Source organism: Pteropus alecto, unplaced genomic scaffold, assembly GCF_000325575.1.
Source record: "Pteropus alecto unplaced genomic scaffold, ASM32557v1 scaffold222, whole genome shotgun sequence".
NCBI classification, from domain to species: Eukaryota; Metazoa; Chordata; class Mammalia; order Chiroptera; family Pteropodidae; genus Pteropus; species Pteropus alecto.
The window spans coordinates 1340895-1360500 of NW_006433716.1; the positions used below are offsets into that span (position 1 = coordinate 1340895).

Consider the following 19606-nt stretch of genomic DNA (forward strand, 5'->3'; position numbering starts at 1 on the left):
GGCTGCATTTCCTTGTCCTTGCAACAATTATGTAGTATCATTTTCTATAGAGAAAACAGAGATAAAAATTAGATTTTTTTCTAACATGATTAACCCAAATCTGTCTTTATTATTGACAGCTCAGGTACATAAAACATAGAAAATTGCACACATGTTCACTGTTTTTAGTACTGCTGTAAGTTTGTTCCCTACAAACACAGGAATACTAGTAAACTCAACTTTCTTTGATTCTCATAAAAATTACATATAATTACATAGTTTTATAATTACATAGTTTTCCCTGGAAAGTATTATTTATGACAGGAGAGAACGTACATTTTGATGAGACACAAACTAAATAAATACTTAAATTTTTAGATATGTATTCATCAGAAGAACTTTTCATAGAATAGGTTTTGGTCTGTACGTTCATACCGTGTTCATCCTCCACTAACCTCATATTTCCAGTGCTGAGGGTTGCAGATACTTTTTTTTCTCTCCATAGGATTGCTCTTCCTGATGCATTATCTCACTATAGCAGTGCAGTGGGCCCTCAGAGAATTCCCAGAAGTCATTCCTATACAAGGACAGCAACCAATAATGTAATTATACGTGGAAGTGACTGCAAACTCCATAAATCAATCTCATTTGATACAGACTGAATATATATCCAACTCAACTTTCTTTAAGCTGGACCTCCAAAATGCCCTCGACTACTCCAGTGACGTGAAAGGAATAAAGAGAAGTCAAAGTCAAAAGTGAGTAGAATTAAGCTAAAAGATCTTACCTTTATAAATCTTTCAAATAGATAATTCAGTTTAAACACATTCCTAGATCCCTCCCAGGCATGAATCCTTATCTGGGCACTTAAAATAATTGCTTTTTAATGTAAAATTTTTATTGAAGATAACTTTCCTTCTCCTCAAATCTTAAGTATATGTTTTGATAAATTTTCACATGTATATATTCATATCACTAATACTCAGATAAAAAAAAAAAACAGAACATAATCATTTTTCCAGATCACTTCTTGTTCCATCTCCATCACTATCCCTGACAGAGTTAACGACTAATCTGACTTCTAAAATCATAGTTTAGGTTTATCTGTTTTTGAACTTCATATAGATTTATACAATATGTACTCCTATGTCTGATTTCTTTATCTTGATATATTTGTGAAATTGACTTATATTGTTGCATATGATAGTTCCTTCATTTTTATTGCTGTATAAGCTTTCATTGTATGAATATGCTACAATTTATATACTCATTTTATGATTAATAAAGGCATTTTGGCAGTTTCCAGAAGATCTATTACTAACAGTGCTGCTATATGTCTTTGGGTGTAGAATGCAATTTAGATAATTATACATCCAGAGTGATAATTGCTGGGTCATAGAGTATTGTTGTTCAGCGTTAGAAGATACTGCCTAAAACTTTCCCAAAATGTACTGATTCACACATATCTTGACTGAAACTTAGTAATATCTGTCTTTTTAATTTTAGATGTTATGGAGGGTTTATTTATAGTATTATCAAAATGTTATAATTGGCATTTCCATGATGATCAATTAAGTTTACCACATTTTCATATGATTATTGGATATCCTCTTCTGTAAAACATCTACTTAAGTCTTTTGGCCATTTTTCTATTTGATTTTCCTTTTCTTATATATTTATCACAGTGTGTTATATTTTATGGATATTCTTAGATTGGTTGCATTTTTAAAGAAGCACCTAAATGAAGTTAAAATCTTCACCAAGCTGAAATATTTTAAAGACTTCTTTTATAGTTTTCACATTTCTATGAAAGTAGATAGGAGTTTTTAAATAATTTGCTTCCAGCCATGGTACAGAGCTTTGCATTCACCTTCAGAACCATGTTCTTTTTTAAGGCTGTCACAAAATAAACTTACTTCTGCACAGCAAAAAAATAAATAAATAAATACTAAATAAGAGTTTAACTAGATGATTTATGAAATAGTAAACACCTATAACAATTCACCCTAATAAGAGGTTTTATTTTCACTGTAACCTTACACAATATTTAATATAACATCTAATCAAATAACTTTTAATAATATATGTACTAGCATAATAAAAAATGTAATTTCACTTAAAAAAACAAAGAAGTTTTAAGTGCATTTGTAAAAACAAAAGTTACTACTTAGATGGAAAGCAAGTGACTATGTTTAATACCATAACCTAGGAAAACATTTGCATTCTCATATTTTTTAAGAACTAATTTTTTCATTCTTATTTATAATCACTAAAAAATATATGTCATAGAAAATTGTATATAATACTACATAAAGATCCTACTCCAGTTAGAATATTGAGAATTGTATGTTTTCATTGTCTAAATCCTCAAATGCCTTGAAAGAAGTTTATTATAAACATACCTTTTTTTTTTAGACAGGAAAGAACTATTTCTTTTTTTTTAATTATGGTCTTTTCACTTTACTGACATTTCTTAATGAGTTTACTTTATTTGGTCAGAATTGAAAGAAATTTTCAATGTGATATTTTGAATATCTAATATGTTTACAAATTTAATAAAATTCCAAAACTGAAACATTCCAGATTTTATTATGATTTTTTCTTCATGCTTTTGTAGGAACTCTAATAGTTCTCTAGAGTATTAGACTGTTTTTTGGCGTAGTGCTAACAAAATGAATATTGCCAGAATGTTACTATTCCTTTAGTTTTCTATTTTTTTATGTTTCTTATTTCTTCTAAATACTTACTCTACATGGCTGAAAGATATTCACTCCATCAATTGTCACTAGACATAATCAAAACTGAAAGAAGTTATATTCAATACGCTTCTCTTGGGGTAAAATAATTCAAATAAGTTCTCCTCGAAAGCAGAACAGGAGCAGAGTATGGGAGAAGAAGACGTATTTGTTATAAACCTGGCCTCCTAAAATGTATAAAAGAAAAAATATGACATAAATGATGAATTATCAACAATATTGTTATTTTGTTTTTACAAATTTAAAATTCACACACATTTGTCTTATCCAAAGGACTCAAAGATAATTTCCAGCTGGCTATAATGGAACCCATGCAGAGAATATTAATCAAAATAAATTCAAAATTTTGGGAACCATTGCTTTCTTTTATGCAGAAAGTCGCATTGCTGGTTTCTCCTCCTATAGTGTATACAAAGCAGGAATAAAAAAAATAAGAACAAAGACTATAGAAGATGTAAAGATATGAGAATTGCAGTTAATTTTTGTCACATGTCTGAGCACAGGGGAAAAAAAACACCTCCTAGAATTGAAAATTATTAACATTTAGATTCTATATTCCTTCTTTTTAAGTTCATTCGTAAGAAGGTCAAAAGCAAAAGGCTTTTTTTAACTTTACAGGTTGGATTGCCCTAGGCTTTGAAAATGTGTTTTAAACAAGAGAGTGAATCATTATGGACGAGCAGATTGGATTTGCAAGTATTTGACTGTTTTGGTACTTCATGCCTGAATGTTTTCCAACTCTCTGTACCATAGATGCTTCCCACACATTGAAATGTCTTACAGTTGTATTCAGAGTAAAAGAAACCAGGCAAGGAATTCTATCTTCCAAAGAGAGTCTCACTATATATAACATTCATTTGGTTGTCAAAACAGAAAAGGGCTGCCTGACAAATGTCTAAATATCACAGTGTTCATGTAGGCCCATTGTCTGAGGTTTGTGTTTTACATTTACATTAAAACATGTTTATTATATTTATTGCTCATATAAAGGTTTTTTTTTCATTTTAGTTTTAAGTGATGTGTATACTATTTTTTTGCAGTTATGAAAAGTTACATTTTATGCAGTAAAGATGAATTAGTTATTGTTAGTGAAGTGGAGTTTCATATATTCAAGGGGAAGAAACATATAAAAAAAACTTTTATATTATTTGACTCATAGCTTTTAGTAATGGCAGAATATTGTTTCTCTTTTCCAGATTATTATCACAGGTAGAACCTTTAAAGGTCTGTGTTCCTCTGCTACAAATAAAATTAAATATTAAACTTTTAAGTCTGTAAATTTTGCTTGGAATAGAATAGGGCTTAAAAGATATGATAGAATATTCTAAAGGTTTTAGGTGCATTAAATTCTGCACATATACAAACTCAGGGAAATGTATGAGGTAAGCAAAGTTAGGTTTTAGAGTCCCGTTATCTGTTTTTGTGCCCTTTTCATTTCCTTTCTAAGGTCCCTGATTTCCTAGATGTCCAATATTCTATTTTCATGTTAGTTCCTTTCTTCCTTGACAGAAAGCTATATAATTGATTAGTTCTTTCAAAAAAAGGGATAATTGTTTTTTTATCTTCAAGATTCCTTGAACTATTTGAATTTAAATAAAATTTTCTGGGAAAATATGTTGTTTAATCCAAAGAAATACAACTTTGGGGGTGGCTCCATAATGTAGCAGTTAGCATGTCTATTTTACACGCAGAAGGTCCTGCGTTCGTGCCCCAGGTGGAGCCACGGACCATATCCCATGTGCGCCAGCCCAGGTGCGCAGGGCCCCCCAGTGTGCTGGGGCGCCAGGCCCGCGGGTGTGCCCCAAGTGCTGGGAGGAGATGCCCTACCTTCAGAGATCCGGTTCATAAGGAGAGAGATGGCAACATCCATAGGTCAAGGGTGGAAATGTGTGGGAGGGGGAATTAAAGAGGAGAAAAAAAAAAAGAAATACAACTTTGATGTATAGATTGCCTCCTTCCTCCTTTCCTCCCTTCTTTCCTTCTTCCCTCCTTCCTTCCTTCCTTCCTTCAAGTCAGAGCAAATTTGTCTCATGTAGGCTGTGAATATAAAGTGTAGATTGACGGATCTTAGTAAAGGCTAAGTGGAAAGTATTAAACACAAAGAAGTCAAGAACTTGATTTTGTGATGATAGCTCAGGCTCTGAACAAAAGGTAAGACAAGAGGGAGACTTGGAGCTTGTATACAGATTTAAAACACAGTTTACAAGAAGACTTCAAAGACTGGAGTTGAAGAATGAACACTGTAGAGTTATCTTGTCCCTAGGCTAGTAGCATCTAGAAAAAATCTATTGTCCTAGACAAATGCTTTAGAACAGAATTAAAATCTGCACAGAGCTCCCAGCCCAGGCCCAATTAGTGTGAACAAATTCTTTTCGCTTTTAAAGATCATGACTATATTTGGTTCTTCTAGAAATGGCACCTATTCTGAACATAAGGGAACACTGGGGAGCTTCTAAAAAGCTCTCCTAATTCTTGTTTACAGTTAATATCTGCCAGGAATGGTCAGGGACCTAATGAAGAACTCTTGAAAATCTCAGGTACTTTCCCATTTAAATAAAGTTCCATTTTTTAATATAAAGGTTTTCCTGGTGCAAAATGGCTTACTTACTTACATGTTTACTCACCTGTTTGTTCATTCGTTTATATGCTGAAGTAATAATTATTTTACCTGTACTCTAGGTGATGGGATACAGTGCTGACCAAGACAAATAAGATTCCTGTCCTCATAGAAGGATCTGGTTAATGGACAAGTAAGTAATTTATACCACTCAGTTGTAACTATTAATGAAAAGTTCTTATTTCAACATGATAACTAAAGACCTAAGCTTTGTAAAAGGGCATATGTAAAATAATTTATTCATGAATACTCAGTAATATCTTATAATTAACAGTACTAAATACAACAAAAATCATAGAATTCAATAAAGGCATATAGTTTTAGAAAAGATTAAGGAAAATCATATCTGTATTACCCATCATAGATTGCATTACCTGGTTTAATGAAGTCAGATGCAATATTTAGGAATTTACCTCTGTATATAGGTAACTGAATTAAGAATTCAAGATTAAAAGAGATAATTTGATTTTTTTTAATTTGCATTTTTATAATGACCAACTAATATCTGGAGATTTCATCTTCTGTGTCATTATACTTAAAGATTATTGTAAAATCTAGCATTGTAAGGCATATATTAAAATATTTTCAAAGAAATTTCAAGTCACTTGTGAATCATACTAAGTCTTTTCATAAGTATGGTAGCAACTTAGGGCAATACTGAATTTTAATGCAGGCTACTTTCCTGTTTTATTAGAAAGGTGGGATCCTTTAAGTGAAAAAAGTCACTCTAAACATCAGTATATGACATAATACTGTGGTTAAGACTTAGACCTTGATATCATTAAACTCTTTCTAAAAGTCTGCTGTAAGGAATGCCTTTCTCTACTCTGTCTAGCGAGAGCATTTAAGATCCAGCTCAAATTTATTTCTGACCACAACAATAGGAACAGAGTGAGTTCTTTAAAAAGAATTGAATGCATGACCATATCAGTTTTGAAACAGAAAAGTTAAAATTCCCTAGCAACTTTAGGAACTTATCAATTTATCTTTTTGCCATTTTTTCTATGTATTTTATAAAGCAATGTTGACAGACACATACAGATTCATGATTCAAAAATTCTTAGTGAATTTTTAATTTTATCATTAAGTAACAACCCTCTTAAAATCAATAACGATTTTGTTCTTTTAAGTATATTTTGTATGATAATAATGCTACCCTAGGATTTTTTGTTAAATATCTCACTTGAAATGTGTGTGTGTATGTGCACTTATGCTCATGTGTATGTATATGTAGATATAATCCATTTGCTTTCAATTTTTCTGTGTCAACGTTTAGATGTATTATAACTATTGTTATAACAATATAAATGGATTTTCTTTTCTACTCATTTCAGAATCTTTAACAGGCAAAGTAGCTCATTTCTGTATACTGTGATTACTGATATATAAGCTAATATATCTTACCTTCCTTTTAAATGATTTTTATTTAATTCATTATATATGGTTTTCTTTACTTCATTTAATCTTTTTTAAAAGATTGATTAAGTATACTTTATTCTTTTTTTCTTTACAGCTTTAGTATGTATAAAGATAGAATGTATAAATTCTGCTTTATATTTTTACCATATATACATTGGTTATCAAAGTCTATATCTACTTTATATTTCTAAATTCCTCCTGAACAATAAAAATCACTTTAAACCTCAGTTTACTACTATCTTTCATATTAATGTTTTCTATTATTTTAGTTTTATTTTTAAATGTTTACAGAGGTAGAGGCCCCAAACAGTGTTTATTTGGTCTGTCATATTGCCAGAATTCCCAAAGTTTATTTCAAACAACTTAATCAATTATGATCTACTAATATTGTTTCTGCTGTTTTCTGGACATATTACTTAAACTGTGTTCTACCTGATTAAAGTTATTTACTGAGTACACACTATGTTCAATGTTTGGCAATAGAATAGAGAGATAAATAAGATATGAATCACACACTTAAGAAGGCTTTAACAAAGTATATATTGGCCTCCTTCATTCCAGATAAGTCGATATAACTATTCCTACCTGCCATATTATAATACCTGTCATAGTGTCTTGCTTACATGATCTTGCTTAGCCAGTATTTTTGATCGAGTGGAAAGTAAGTCCAGGGAGTGATGACATAGTCATAACTTAATGGGCTAGTTCTACCTCAGCAGAGAGATATTAATACATGCTCCTTATGACAGATAGAGATGATATACTGCACCCTCAAGCCCTCTACCATTTCAGCCAAGTTTTCATCTCTAAAGGAAGAATTCCAGGACACGCATAACAGCCTGACTGGTCTCACTCCAGGTTGCTGGGAAAAGTGCTCGTGCAGGCTCTTCAAAGATGCTTTAATGATTTTCCTGCAAAGGCGCCTCCACTGCATCACTGCCAAATGAAAAGATTACTAGTGGCTCCTCTCCAGTTTGAGGCAGGCCAGCTTCCTCTGAGAGCTATATGGTTTAGGCTAGTTGGTTAATTAACAAGCGCTTAACAAGCATCTACTGTGTGTGGAGCACTCTGTGTGATTCTGCTCACCACCTATGCAAAGCCTGCTCACACATTTAAGCTCAGCTCCAATCTCTGCTCCTTTGCCTCTTCTACTGATTCTAACCCATGTTGATATTCCCTATTGAAATGATCATCTGAACCATTTGGCATTTTAATATATTTTTTAATGATTTCGTTCTTTATTAATATCTAAATGTAAGCTTTAATTTTTTGGCACAATTTTAAGCACAAGGACTTCATTTTTCTATTGTTGTTTATTATGGTTGAGGCTTATTTGGTGATTAATTTGTTGTTACTTAAGATACTATTTCCTAAAATGTGTAACAGCATATTAGTCCTTAAGATATTCTAGGAAAAAGTCTTACTTGTTGTCAAATTATATTATGCGTTTTCAAGAGGAAAGAAATAGGGTGGTGGTAGTCTATGAGGTTGGTACGTTAGTGAAGTGCTGCACCCTATTTCTTTCCTCTTGAAAACGCATAATATAATTTGACAACAAGTAAGACTTTGAAAATTCATGAGTTAAAGATATATTACCTAGGTATTTTCTAAACTTAATCCATTCCTTCTTTAATGCAATTAGATTTAATCTTTAGGAATTATATCTGAATTTAGGTATCTGAATTAAGAATCAATATTTAAGGTAACAATTTAAATTTGATTTGATTTGATTTTTACAATGACAGTATGGATATTTTTAAATGGATATTTTAACTTTTCATATAGGTCAAATGAAAGTTATTCTCTTCCTTTATTGAATGTCATTTAGCATTCCTTAAAACCAGCATTCTACAGAATAATTTTGAGGAAATATATTTTTGCATTACAGCCAATGATTATTGCCAGTAGTATAATCAAGGTAAATGCTACATCTGGGAGACAGCATCTGTTTAGCTCATGGCTGTGGTGTTTGGAATATCCTTGAAGATGTCCAATAACTTTGTGCAGGTCATGGGTTAAGTTTTCTTACTTAGCTCTTGAAGCTATATGAGTGACACAAGAAAAAGAAGTGTGACATCTATCACCCTAATGATAGAGTTCATTCAGTTGATCAGATTATCTCTGTCACAGTCCTTTTCTTGAATAGAGAGGTGCTGTCATTTGGTCTAATAGCTCTTGTGTAGGGTCCTCCAATAAACTCAGAAGACATTACACTAGACAGTTTCCTTGTCATCAGACTGAAACAACAAGCAAGTCCACAACAGTGTTTAGTCTCACTGGATATATTCTGTGTAATATTGTGCCTGAAAAGTCAGCAGGGAGAAAATTACTCTAATGGAAGCGGTGTTTCTTCTATGTTAAAGTTTTCAGATAAATGCCTACAGAGTTTAGAAAAACATACAGTAATTGATGATATGTCTTACTCCTGATAATATTAGTTAGTAAGTAATTTTTTGCCAGGTTTCTCCATTGTAAAATTTCTGCTTTCCTTTTGAAATTAGTAACTATTTTGTGGGGAGGTACTTTGAGACTACGAAAATTTTTTTCTCATACTTTCATCTACTTCTTTGAGCATTAATTGATGACTCTTACCTGTAATACCTATTAGTATAATGTATACCAAGTGTCAAATTTTATCATTCCTCCTATATTTATTATTTGACATTCTATTGTAAGGAAGAGCTGTCCCTTTTATACCATTTATTTGTTTATGGTTTTAAGTATTTACTTACTCAATATAAAGTCATGGATAGTTGTGGGTTTTCCATTGCTTATCACTGTTTAGTTTTTCCCTCAAATTGTCTCATCTTTAGCTATTGGGAGCTTCCTTAAGTTGGTATCTATGACCCCCATCCTTTATTTGTTGTAACATTTTCTTTCTTTTTTTTTTTAGCACTTTAAGATATTCCAGACTCATCTTTTACTTCCTCAGTAATTTCTCAGCTCTAGAAACTACCATTTTTTCAAGAGTTTTTGTTTCTTTTGGGAAATTGTTTATAGAAATCACTATCTAGGCATACAGTTTTCTCATTGCTGTTATACCTTTTCAGTGAATATGGGTAGAAAATTTTCATATGGATAGTAACCCACATATATATGCACATCTACATCTGTTTATCTATTGACATTGTTTATAATAAAATCCATGAGTTCCAACTGATATTTCAAATTCCAATCCATCATCACACAGTTCATTCTAGCCTTTCCTTTTCCTTATTTGTAACTCCTTTCTCTGATAGTGAGAAACCTGGGTCTCATTACCCACCATCTATTTCTATAAGACACATTCACAGAAGATAGTTTCAGAATTGCTAATCTATAACCCAGTGAAAATCAAATTTACTAACTGAAATATATCATTTGTGTAGTTATTTTTTAAATCTTAAAATATCTTGTCAAAATATTTTTACGAAGTTTCTTAGTCTATTTTTCTGCTACACCTTCAGTAGGCCCCACGTTATTCATTTGTAATAAGATTAATTTGGTTTTTTTTTGTATTCCATTTTTGGTCATTCCCTCATATCCTATTTGAGTTTAATTATTTATTGGTTCTGTTTATGAAATATTGCTATGATTCTAAGATGCAGAACTACACATAAAGGTATACTCAGAGAAATTTCTCTTCCTCCCCTTCTACACTTCTAACCCACTCCCAATCTCCATTCTTTCCACTCTGTTCCCACCACCCCGGTAATCCACCTCATTTTTTTCTATATTTTATTATCTGAGTTACTTTTTAAAAAATAAGCAGATATAATTTTCTTGTTTACTTTTCCTTCTTTATAAAGGCTGCATACTATATTCTTTCACACTTTGCTTTTTACACTTAAAAATACATCTTGAAAATTACTCCATGTAAGTTAATAGAGAACTTCCTCATTCATTTTTACATCTTTGTATAGAGTGCCCAACATTCTTAAATTTTCATACATGCAAACTGTGAGAATGACTAATTTCATTAATTGATTGTGATGACTATTTACATTCAGATAAAAAAAAAAAAAGCCACATGACTAGCTGCCTGAAATTTTATCTCCTCCCTGGCTTCATGAATCAGGAAAACATACATGTCTCTAACTTGGTCTCACGCACATGCTCTGGCTAGTGTTTATCACTCTCTTCCTTCCTGTTACTTCTTGCTTCAGTTGTCTTTTGCTTCATCTTGTGATCTCCTGTTTGAATTCGAGTCATTAATTTCTGGTTCTCCCACTGTCTTGTCCCAGGCACCTTCCATCAATATTGGTTCCACCTTGGCAGCACCATGAGTCCCAGCCTGTGTGTCAGTTTCACTGTAAACTCCCCTGGCCATGATAGTCTTTCTTTTACAATGAGACAGAGTCTCGCTAATCCAGATGACTCCACTCCAGATTCTATCTTTTGTCTCTGACTTCTCTAAAGCACTCATTCCTAATAAAATATCTGGTTTTGTCCAATTTGCAGAATAAGGTTTTAAAATTTAGCACATTTTTAAAAAAGAGGCTTACTTCTTTATTTTACTATATTTTTGCAATGCTTTTACATTATTCACTTAGGATACTGCTAAAACAGCTCTCTTTAAATTCGTCCATCATAGTAAATGTTTTCACTTCATGGAAACCTACTGAAATGGAAAGTATTTTGAAAATAAATGAAATATAGACTATTTTGAAGACTATGCATGGCCAGATTAAGCATATCTTGATAGCTTGGAAATTCCTGATACTTTAAAGGTATGAAGGGGAAATAAATATATATAAAATTCTGTGCTAGAAAGAATTAAAATTCTTAGTCTCCCACATCTTCCTTCATTTTTACAGATGCAGTGATTAAGATCCTGATTAATTATTCCAAGAAGTCGAATTCATGGGGAAAAAAAGCAAATTTTCCAATTATCCAAATAACTCTGAACACACACAAGTCAAAAGGCAGGAATGATATCTCTACATTTAACTGTCTTCTCACTATGATATTATAATACTATGATATTATAATGAAGATCCTCTTCATTCCCTCTTTCTGCTGATATGTAAGAGTTGAGACATTAGAATTTGAGCTGTATGAAAAGCAAGGGACAGCCATTAGAATAAATAAGTAGAAAACATGTGCAGTGAATATTTGTGATAAAACAAGCCATTTAATTATCCACATGCAGTTTGAGCCTTTTTGCTACTTTCTCATCTTTGGCAGAAATCAATTTGACTCTCTTTCACATCAATAGAACATCTCCTAGATGACCCCCTGAGGTGGGTATGTAAAGGGTATCTGACTTTTTCATTAATGCAAGGCTATTAAAGCCATAAACAGGGCTTAACAGCGTTCAACATTCATCGCAGAAAAGCTTCTCTAGAAAAGTACTATACAGGAAAAAGAACAATTCCCCATTAATTCTGGCATTTAAAGGTGGGAGGTGATCTGAAAATCGTACTATGAAAATGTGAGTTCTAAAGATGAAAATGGCACAATAGTGGTCAGGGCTAAAAAAAATCACTTTTTTTCAGATCAGGTTTAATTTTGCTTGTACTATAAATGCATGCACACATGTTTGCTACTCTAAAAATACACTGTATATATTTACTTGTCACAGATGTCTGATGAGTCACTGCACAGTATGTTTGGGATAGGTGAAAACAATTTGAACATTTAATGGATTAGCAACTAAAATAAATATAGTATTTTAAAATACATTACTGAGATTAAACATCCTGAGACATTTCAAGGTTAGCTTTGCTTCATTGATGAACAGGGTATTCATGATCATCTGTCTTTTTTCTCTGCATTTCTCATTGTTTGAGATCCTCATCTGAAACACATCAGATGTTGACCTATTCTACCAAATAGTTTCTGGGATAACCCATCTTCTTTCTAAATATTATTTTTGTTGTTGTTGAGACGATGGCTACAGGAGAAGTAACAGGTTAGTGTGAAACATGGCTGTCAGGGTGAACATACTGACTAACTACAAAAATCTAGATATTATATAGGTGCCAAAAATATAATAGTAAATAATCATGGTCCTTGCCTTCATAGAACTTATAGCCTATCATAAAGCGATAGCAAACAAATATGTATATACAACAAATATAGGTTGTTAAAAGAGCTGTAAGAGGCAGCAGTAGGATGCTAAGAAGATGATTAGTGGGGAGAGCCATCAAATCCTGCAAGTAAGTAGTCATGAAAAATGCCTCAGGTGTGAAAATTGAAGCTTGAAGAGGAAACCATAGGAAAGCTAGCATAAGATTGCTCTATGTAGAGAAAAGAGCTCATTGTGTTTGAGCATCTGAAAGGAGGTCAATGGAACTAGAGTATAGTGTGGGAAACAAAGAAATGAGAGTTGGAAAATCGGAGTTCTCAGTGAATAAGATGTATGACAAAAATTGACAGCATCTGGAAAGATGGAGATTTGTAGTCATTGACTGGAAGAGCAGAGTTTAAGTTTTCAAATGTATATCAGCCCTAGATGATTGCTAAGTTTGGCGTGTGACCTAGGGGATACATGGTTGAAGTGCAAGCATTGTGAAAATTATCGAAGGGGAAGAGATCAAAGAATGTTAAGAGAAGGCTGTTAAAGAGATTGTCCTCATGGTCTTTGAGACCAGGTTAGGTATAACAGACAGCAAGACTGTGAGCCAAGGGCTCCTTAAGCCAAAATCTTTTTAACCTATGGGAAGTATACAATTTGTTATTACATTAAATTCAAATATCTATGACTAGTACATCTTTTCTAATTTATAAATGGGCAAAACAAACAGCTATTCAAAACATTGAAGATTTTTAGTATTTTTTTACATACATATAGAATAGTGGGAAATACATTGCTCTTTAAACTAAAACTGTCATTTTTACATTTAGCAACAAATAATCTGTATTGTACCAGAAACAAATAATTCAATCATTAAAAAAGTGAGAAACAGTGATTCCTAAATTTGCCTAAGTATAAGAATCACATAGGATGCTACTGAAAAAACACAACTCCTAGGTGTCATCCCAGATTCACTGACTCACAATCTTCTGGAATAGTGTTGAAATTTTTCATTTTTAATAAGTACCCTAAATAATTCTTAAGATCAGGCAAGACTTGGAAATGCTGCTGTAGTGGAAACAACACACTGTGGATGAAGAAATATGAATTCCAGGCCTATTTCTCTGCTAACCAGATTTTGACCCAATTAATATTCCTTGGGTCTCAGTTTCCTTTTCTACAAAATGATTACTTTGAGGCCCTTCCATCCAAAAATTTCCTATCAATGGTACTTCTACGTATGGTCTGTGTAGAAATTTTTCAATATACATTAAAAGTTAAAATTGTGCAACTTCAGGCAACATTAAAGAAAAACACAGCAAATTAACAAGTGATTTGCTAAAGATTCCTTATAATTGATAGGATAGCATTTTTCTTATTTTTCTGATATTTTCAAATGCTGGCCACTTGATGATATCTTTCTGGAAATAACCTAAAAGCTCTTCAAATTCTCTTGTTCGAATCTTCTTAAATTTTCCATTGAAATAGTTCATCAAAAGAAAAAACAACTCAGTTAAAATTCACATTATTAAATCCAAAATATATTTATTAAAATAACTATTCTTATGGTCAAAGAAAACACCACAGGCAGCAAAAGAAATATAATTTTTAACAATAATATCTTCTCTTAAGACATATTTTAGATTTAAAAGCCATGTTTGCCACTAGTAATATAGCATAAACCCTTAGACATTTATTAGTGTTTTTAAAGCTGTGGGTTACAATTTATTAGTAGATCATAACCAAAAATGGTTTTCCTGATTAAATAAAGCACACCCACAAAATCAAAATATGTTACTATAGTTGGCTGTGTTATTTTGTGAAACTTTTATTTCATTTATATATTCAAATCTCTATACATATTTTGTAAGTATTCCAAGATTTATGTAAAATGAATTTCTCACTGTGGTCACACTGTACTATCTAATGTGTATTACTTACTACTATATTATAAATAACACTAATTAGTTTGATGTATTAAGTAAGATCTGAAAATATCAGAAAAAGAACATAGCTCAGGCTCCTTTGAAATATGAGCACTATCTCAGTGAGCTTTCTATACTCTGGTTTATAAATACCCCCTCCACCCAGTTAGTGTTCTGCCTCTAGATATTCAGGTAGAAGGACCCATTAGCATTGATGCCAGGACCGGAATCTAAATGAAGCACATACAACAGTGTTACAAGGGAAAGTTAACTGTTCAAAATCATACTCAGTGCTATGTTTACTATCTACATTATAGGTAGATTTGAAATGTCAGTATTCACTATTTGCTGTAAACATCTTGAGGTCAGAGACTGTGGTTCTGTTCACAACAAAATCAACTTATTTTAATTGGTATTGGGAAAACCTGAGAATTTCTACTGGATTTACTAATTTTCTTTCAATAAGCAGTGATTTTTTAAAAAGAAAGAATTGACTAGAACTCCTTGAATTTGGCATCTACGAATGTTTATGAATCCGAGGAATAGATTTAGATGAAAAAAGATGGCTTCTTTGGCATGTCTTTTCCCTGAACCTGATACATGCAGCCATATGTCAGATCCAGTTCCAAAAAAGCAAGTTGATGGGCTTCCAGTGACAACATGGAATTTGAAGTTCTAAGAAACTTCATTGAAAAAAATGAACTGTAACCTGCCAAGGTCAGAGAATGACATTTTCATAAATTAATGCTATCAGAAACTGCAGAAATTTTCACAACCGTCTTATTTGAAACCAGCAGAAGTTCCAGTAGGGGTCATACTGATTATGCTGGGAGCAAATATGAAGCCTACCAACGCATGTAAGAATTTTCTCTGAATACATAGTGATAAAACTCAAAATAGATTTTTTTTGCATGCTAAACAGAAACATACCTATGTTTGTATGTTTAATGCCTCTTTAGTTGCTCTAAAATGATTATTTTTATGTACTTAAGCTTAATATCTTTTTTTTTTGGTACCTACAAGTAACAAAAACATCTTAAACTAGAAGTTTAAGTTTGACAGAGATAGATTTGGATTGAAGCCGGGTAATTAAATAAATTATAAAATGACAATGAGGAAGAGACAGAGGATAGAGGAAAGAAAAAAGGAACTAATTTTCCACTTACTTTGAATATGTTTTAACTTCTGAGAAGTTCATACCTAGGTGAACCTGGAACACAGGAATTGATTGGAAATTATTAAATATTAATTTGGCCTTTATCATTTGCCATTAGGTCATATATAAAGAATATTCTAAAACTATAATAAGGATTATGATTCTAAATATTCTATCAAACATTTTATTATATTAAAAAAGGATAGAATAAAGAAGACAACTTCTATGCGACATGAGATGAGGCATATAAGTGGGAAATAATAGGGAATTTTAATTTGGATATAATTTGTTTAATCACATCTTTATCTACCAGAACCCATATCATCTCACTTAACTCACTTTCCTCCTCTTTAAACCTCTGTAAAATAGGTTTTAAAGAAGATAGTCAATCCCAGTTCATCATCCCTTAATGGAGCTGAAGTTTCACTGGAAAAATGATCTATACCACAGGAGTCTCCAGCCTTTTTAGCAGCAATCCTACTGTCCATTTCCCTGACATACAAAGTAATAATGAGAACAAGAAGTTGGAGTTATACTCACTGACAGGGTAACATTTCACATGAGCAGGGACCAGTGCCTGCCTGTAAGTAGCTCCCTGCATCATCTCTGGATGGGGAGCCTCAGAATGGTTGCCACAGGGCCTTGAGCCCTGCTGGAGGTCATGAAAACACTTTTCACTTTCTTGGGCAATACCACTCCAAGTACACTTAGTAAATGGGAAAGAACAGCCTGAAATGATAACCACTGAGCTGTCACAAAATAAATTACATTTATAAACAAGCAAACAAAAAAAAAGAGCACATTCCCTGGGACTGGAATGTGAGATATTCCCCATTGAGCCCTGTTCTCCCCATTAGCATATACAATGTCTGTCCTAGTCTTCATTCCATGGGCTTCAATTACTTAATTTTTCTAGATATGAATAGTCTTTTCCCTGAAGTCATATTTTGATAGATAGCTCTGTTCTGACACTCTTTTGTCTCATCCCTAGACAGATGTCTCTTGCTTGCGAGGTGGCCAAGAAAAAATTTTTTCAAGTCAGAGCTGTTAAAGCAGACAGCATTCCTTCTCTTGGACTCTCCCCTGAAATCTCTGAATCTCTAAGCAACAATAGGTGCAGCTGACTTTCCTGATCTGAGACGTTTAAGAGGATTTTAGAAAAGATTTGGCTTTTGTTTGTTGTTTATTTGGGTCGCCTGGAATAAGGGAAGAGTATTATTTCTAGCCTTCCAAACAAAGAGTTTCAGAGGTTGCTTTGAAAGTAGGACTGATGATTGGAATGCTTCCTTCTCATCCCACTCATTGGATCATCTCTAATGTTACACTGAGGAGCTTGCCAAATTGTGGTATATCTCTCAGTAGCGAGTAAATAAAGGGAAGTAAATGACCAATAATTTATCTTGTATTCGTTATAATCAACTCAAATTACCTTGAACAAACAAATGTGTTTCTATTACCAAATGCCATAAAAAGATAAAGGTATATGGGAATAATTATTTTCAATTGAATAAAGAAAAATGAATATATTCATGACTTTATATTTCATACATGTATGATATTTTATCCATTGAAAAACAATGGATCTAAAACTCAATCAAATGTCTCGTGTGGGTCATGAGATAATTCATGAGACTATGGATCTAGGAGAATGTATTCAATGATTTATCCAAAGTTAGCTGGAATTCACAGCACAAGCAAAGAAATATTACCTTTTACCTAGCTATAGCTAAAATACTGAGTTACAACGCTCAAGCACATAATTTAGGAGTATGCAAACAGTGCTGCCCTTGAAAGGTGAGGGCCATCCTCTAATCTGCTTTCTGAATTGCTTATAGAGGAAATTGAAATTAGATTTCCCACACATTAGCAGGGGGAGCTTGGAGGACAGTATGGGAAAAGTTTTAAAGAGAGTCCAAATTCAACCTTAGCAGAACAGAACACCTTGAATGATTAGTGATATTTGTATAAGTATTGAAAGGTGGGTCCTGGTCCTCCTGCCACATATTTGCCACCCCTGGTCCACGCATCGCTTATCCATTTTATCATTCAACCATCTTTCTGTCTGTTTTGAAATGCCTTATTGAATTTCAACTATACAAACTTCTAAGCCATAACTTAGGAGATCAAGGTATTTGTTCTAACCTAAATGTACTTAAGAAAAATTAAAACCTAATATTACATACCATCCTCTAATTTCCTTTTGCCACTGTGTGGCCCCCATTTCAGATGTATATTTTTTAGATATCCTATTTCCATGATATTATTCTATTTTGAGGAACACACTCACTCTTTTCTTCTACACAATCTCATGCAAATATCTTTCTCTCAGCTTGTAAATAATCACTGGTGAACTCTTTGATAGAGTTTCCATTTAACTATAAAGTGGTGACTGGGTTATTCCATCGGCCCAATGTCCTCAGAAACACTTAGGTATTAACTCCACCTACTACATATATTTGTCACATTTTTGCCTATGTCTAAGTCCTCAGTTGTTGTTTTTTAAATATATTTTAGCTGCTTCTTGATCGGCTGCTTCTTGGCCAAAGCTCATCTTGAACTGCTGTCTCAAGTTTCATAATGGAGAGAATCCAATAATATAGTATATGATTAAATATTAACAAAATGCTTTTTTTGTTGTTTGTTTGTTTGTTTGTTTACTTAAGACTGCTTTTGAATTAGAAAAACACTGTGGAGTCGGTTTCCTAAACTCGAACATCTTTTAAAGTGCTTGGTCAACTCTATTGTATTTTCTCCTATGCCTTGTTTTGTTCTCATCCAAAATCTACTAATGGGTAGATTGTTGTCTCTTCTTGGTGAATCTCTCTCTAAATCTTCTTATTTTCTGTAGATATGATTAAACTAAGCCAGTATTTATCAATATCTGAACTCCAAAGTCTTCTTATTGCCCTAATATTTGGAAAAATTAGGTTTATCAAAAGTGGAATCAGTAATAACTTCATTTTTAATAAATAAGAGTTTTCATACATTAATAGTTGAATAAAAAAGCTATTGATCACACATAGTTTCATTCATTTTCAACAAATATTAGTTGGGCATCTAAACTGTCCTAGATAGTATACAGGAGTAAATGAATCAGATATAAGCAAAGTAAAGTGTTAAAATGGAACTTGGAGAATAGTGGAAACATTAAACAAAATACAGTTACAACTAATTTTCAACATTCTGAAGTAAGTGAATAGGGTGAAGGGGTAGATAGCAAAAATGGTTGTCATTTAGGAAGACCTTGATGGAAAGAATATTTAAGTGAAATCTAAAGGATTTTTTTTTTTTTTAAGGCAAGCCACACAGAGTAGAGGAAGAATATTTTCCAATTAGTTAGAAATGAATGTTCAAAATTTTCAAAGCAGGAAACAATTTGACAAGCTCTAAGAATTAAAAGAAGTCAGCATGGCAGAATGTAGGAGACAAGTAGGCAACAAATGAGTTAAAAATAAGAAAGAACCAGAGATTATTCAAGAATTTATAGGCTATGATAAGGATTTTGGATTTTATTGGAAGTATAATGGAAGCCACTAGAGGGTTTTAAGCATAGGAGTAGCATATTCATATTTATGTTTGCAAAAATGTCACACTGGCAGCTCTATACAACATGGATTTGAGAGAGTAAATAAATATCAAGACTAGCAAAGTAGGTGCTGCATAAACCAGATGATAGATGATAGTACTTTGATCTAATCTGATGTTGAGGAGACGCTGTGAAGAATCAAAATTTTTAGAAGAAATAAAAGACTTGAG

The 19606-nt window shown here is 32.6% G+C and overlaps 1 protein-coding gene across 1 annotated transcript in view; it reads right to left on the reverse strand.

Annotated features, from left to right (window-relative positions):
- Nucleotides 1-19606, reverse strand: part of LOC112476986 — a 37285-nt gene that overhangs the window by 6752 nt on the left and 10927 nt on the right. Inside the window, exons 3-4 of the mRNA XM_025044319.1 lie at nt 15861-15904; nt 435-556 (exon numbers count right to left, since the gene is read on the reverse strand). Coding sequence (XP_024900087.1) covers nt 436-556; nt 15861-15904 — 165 coding nt within the window. The 3' untranslated portion in view covers nt 435. The remainder of the gene's footprint in view (nt 1-434; nt 557-15860; nt 15905-19606) is intronic.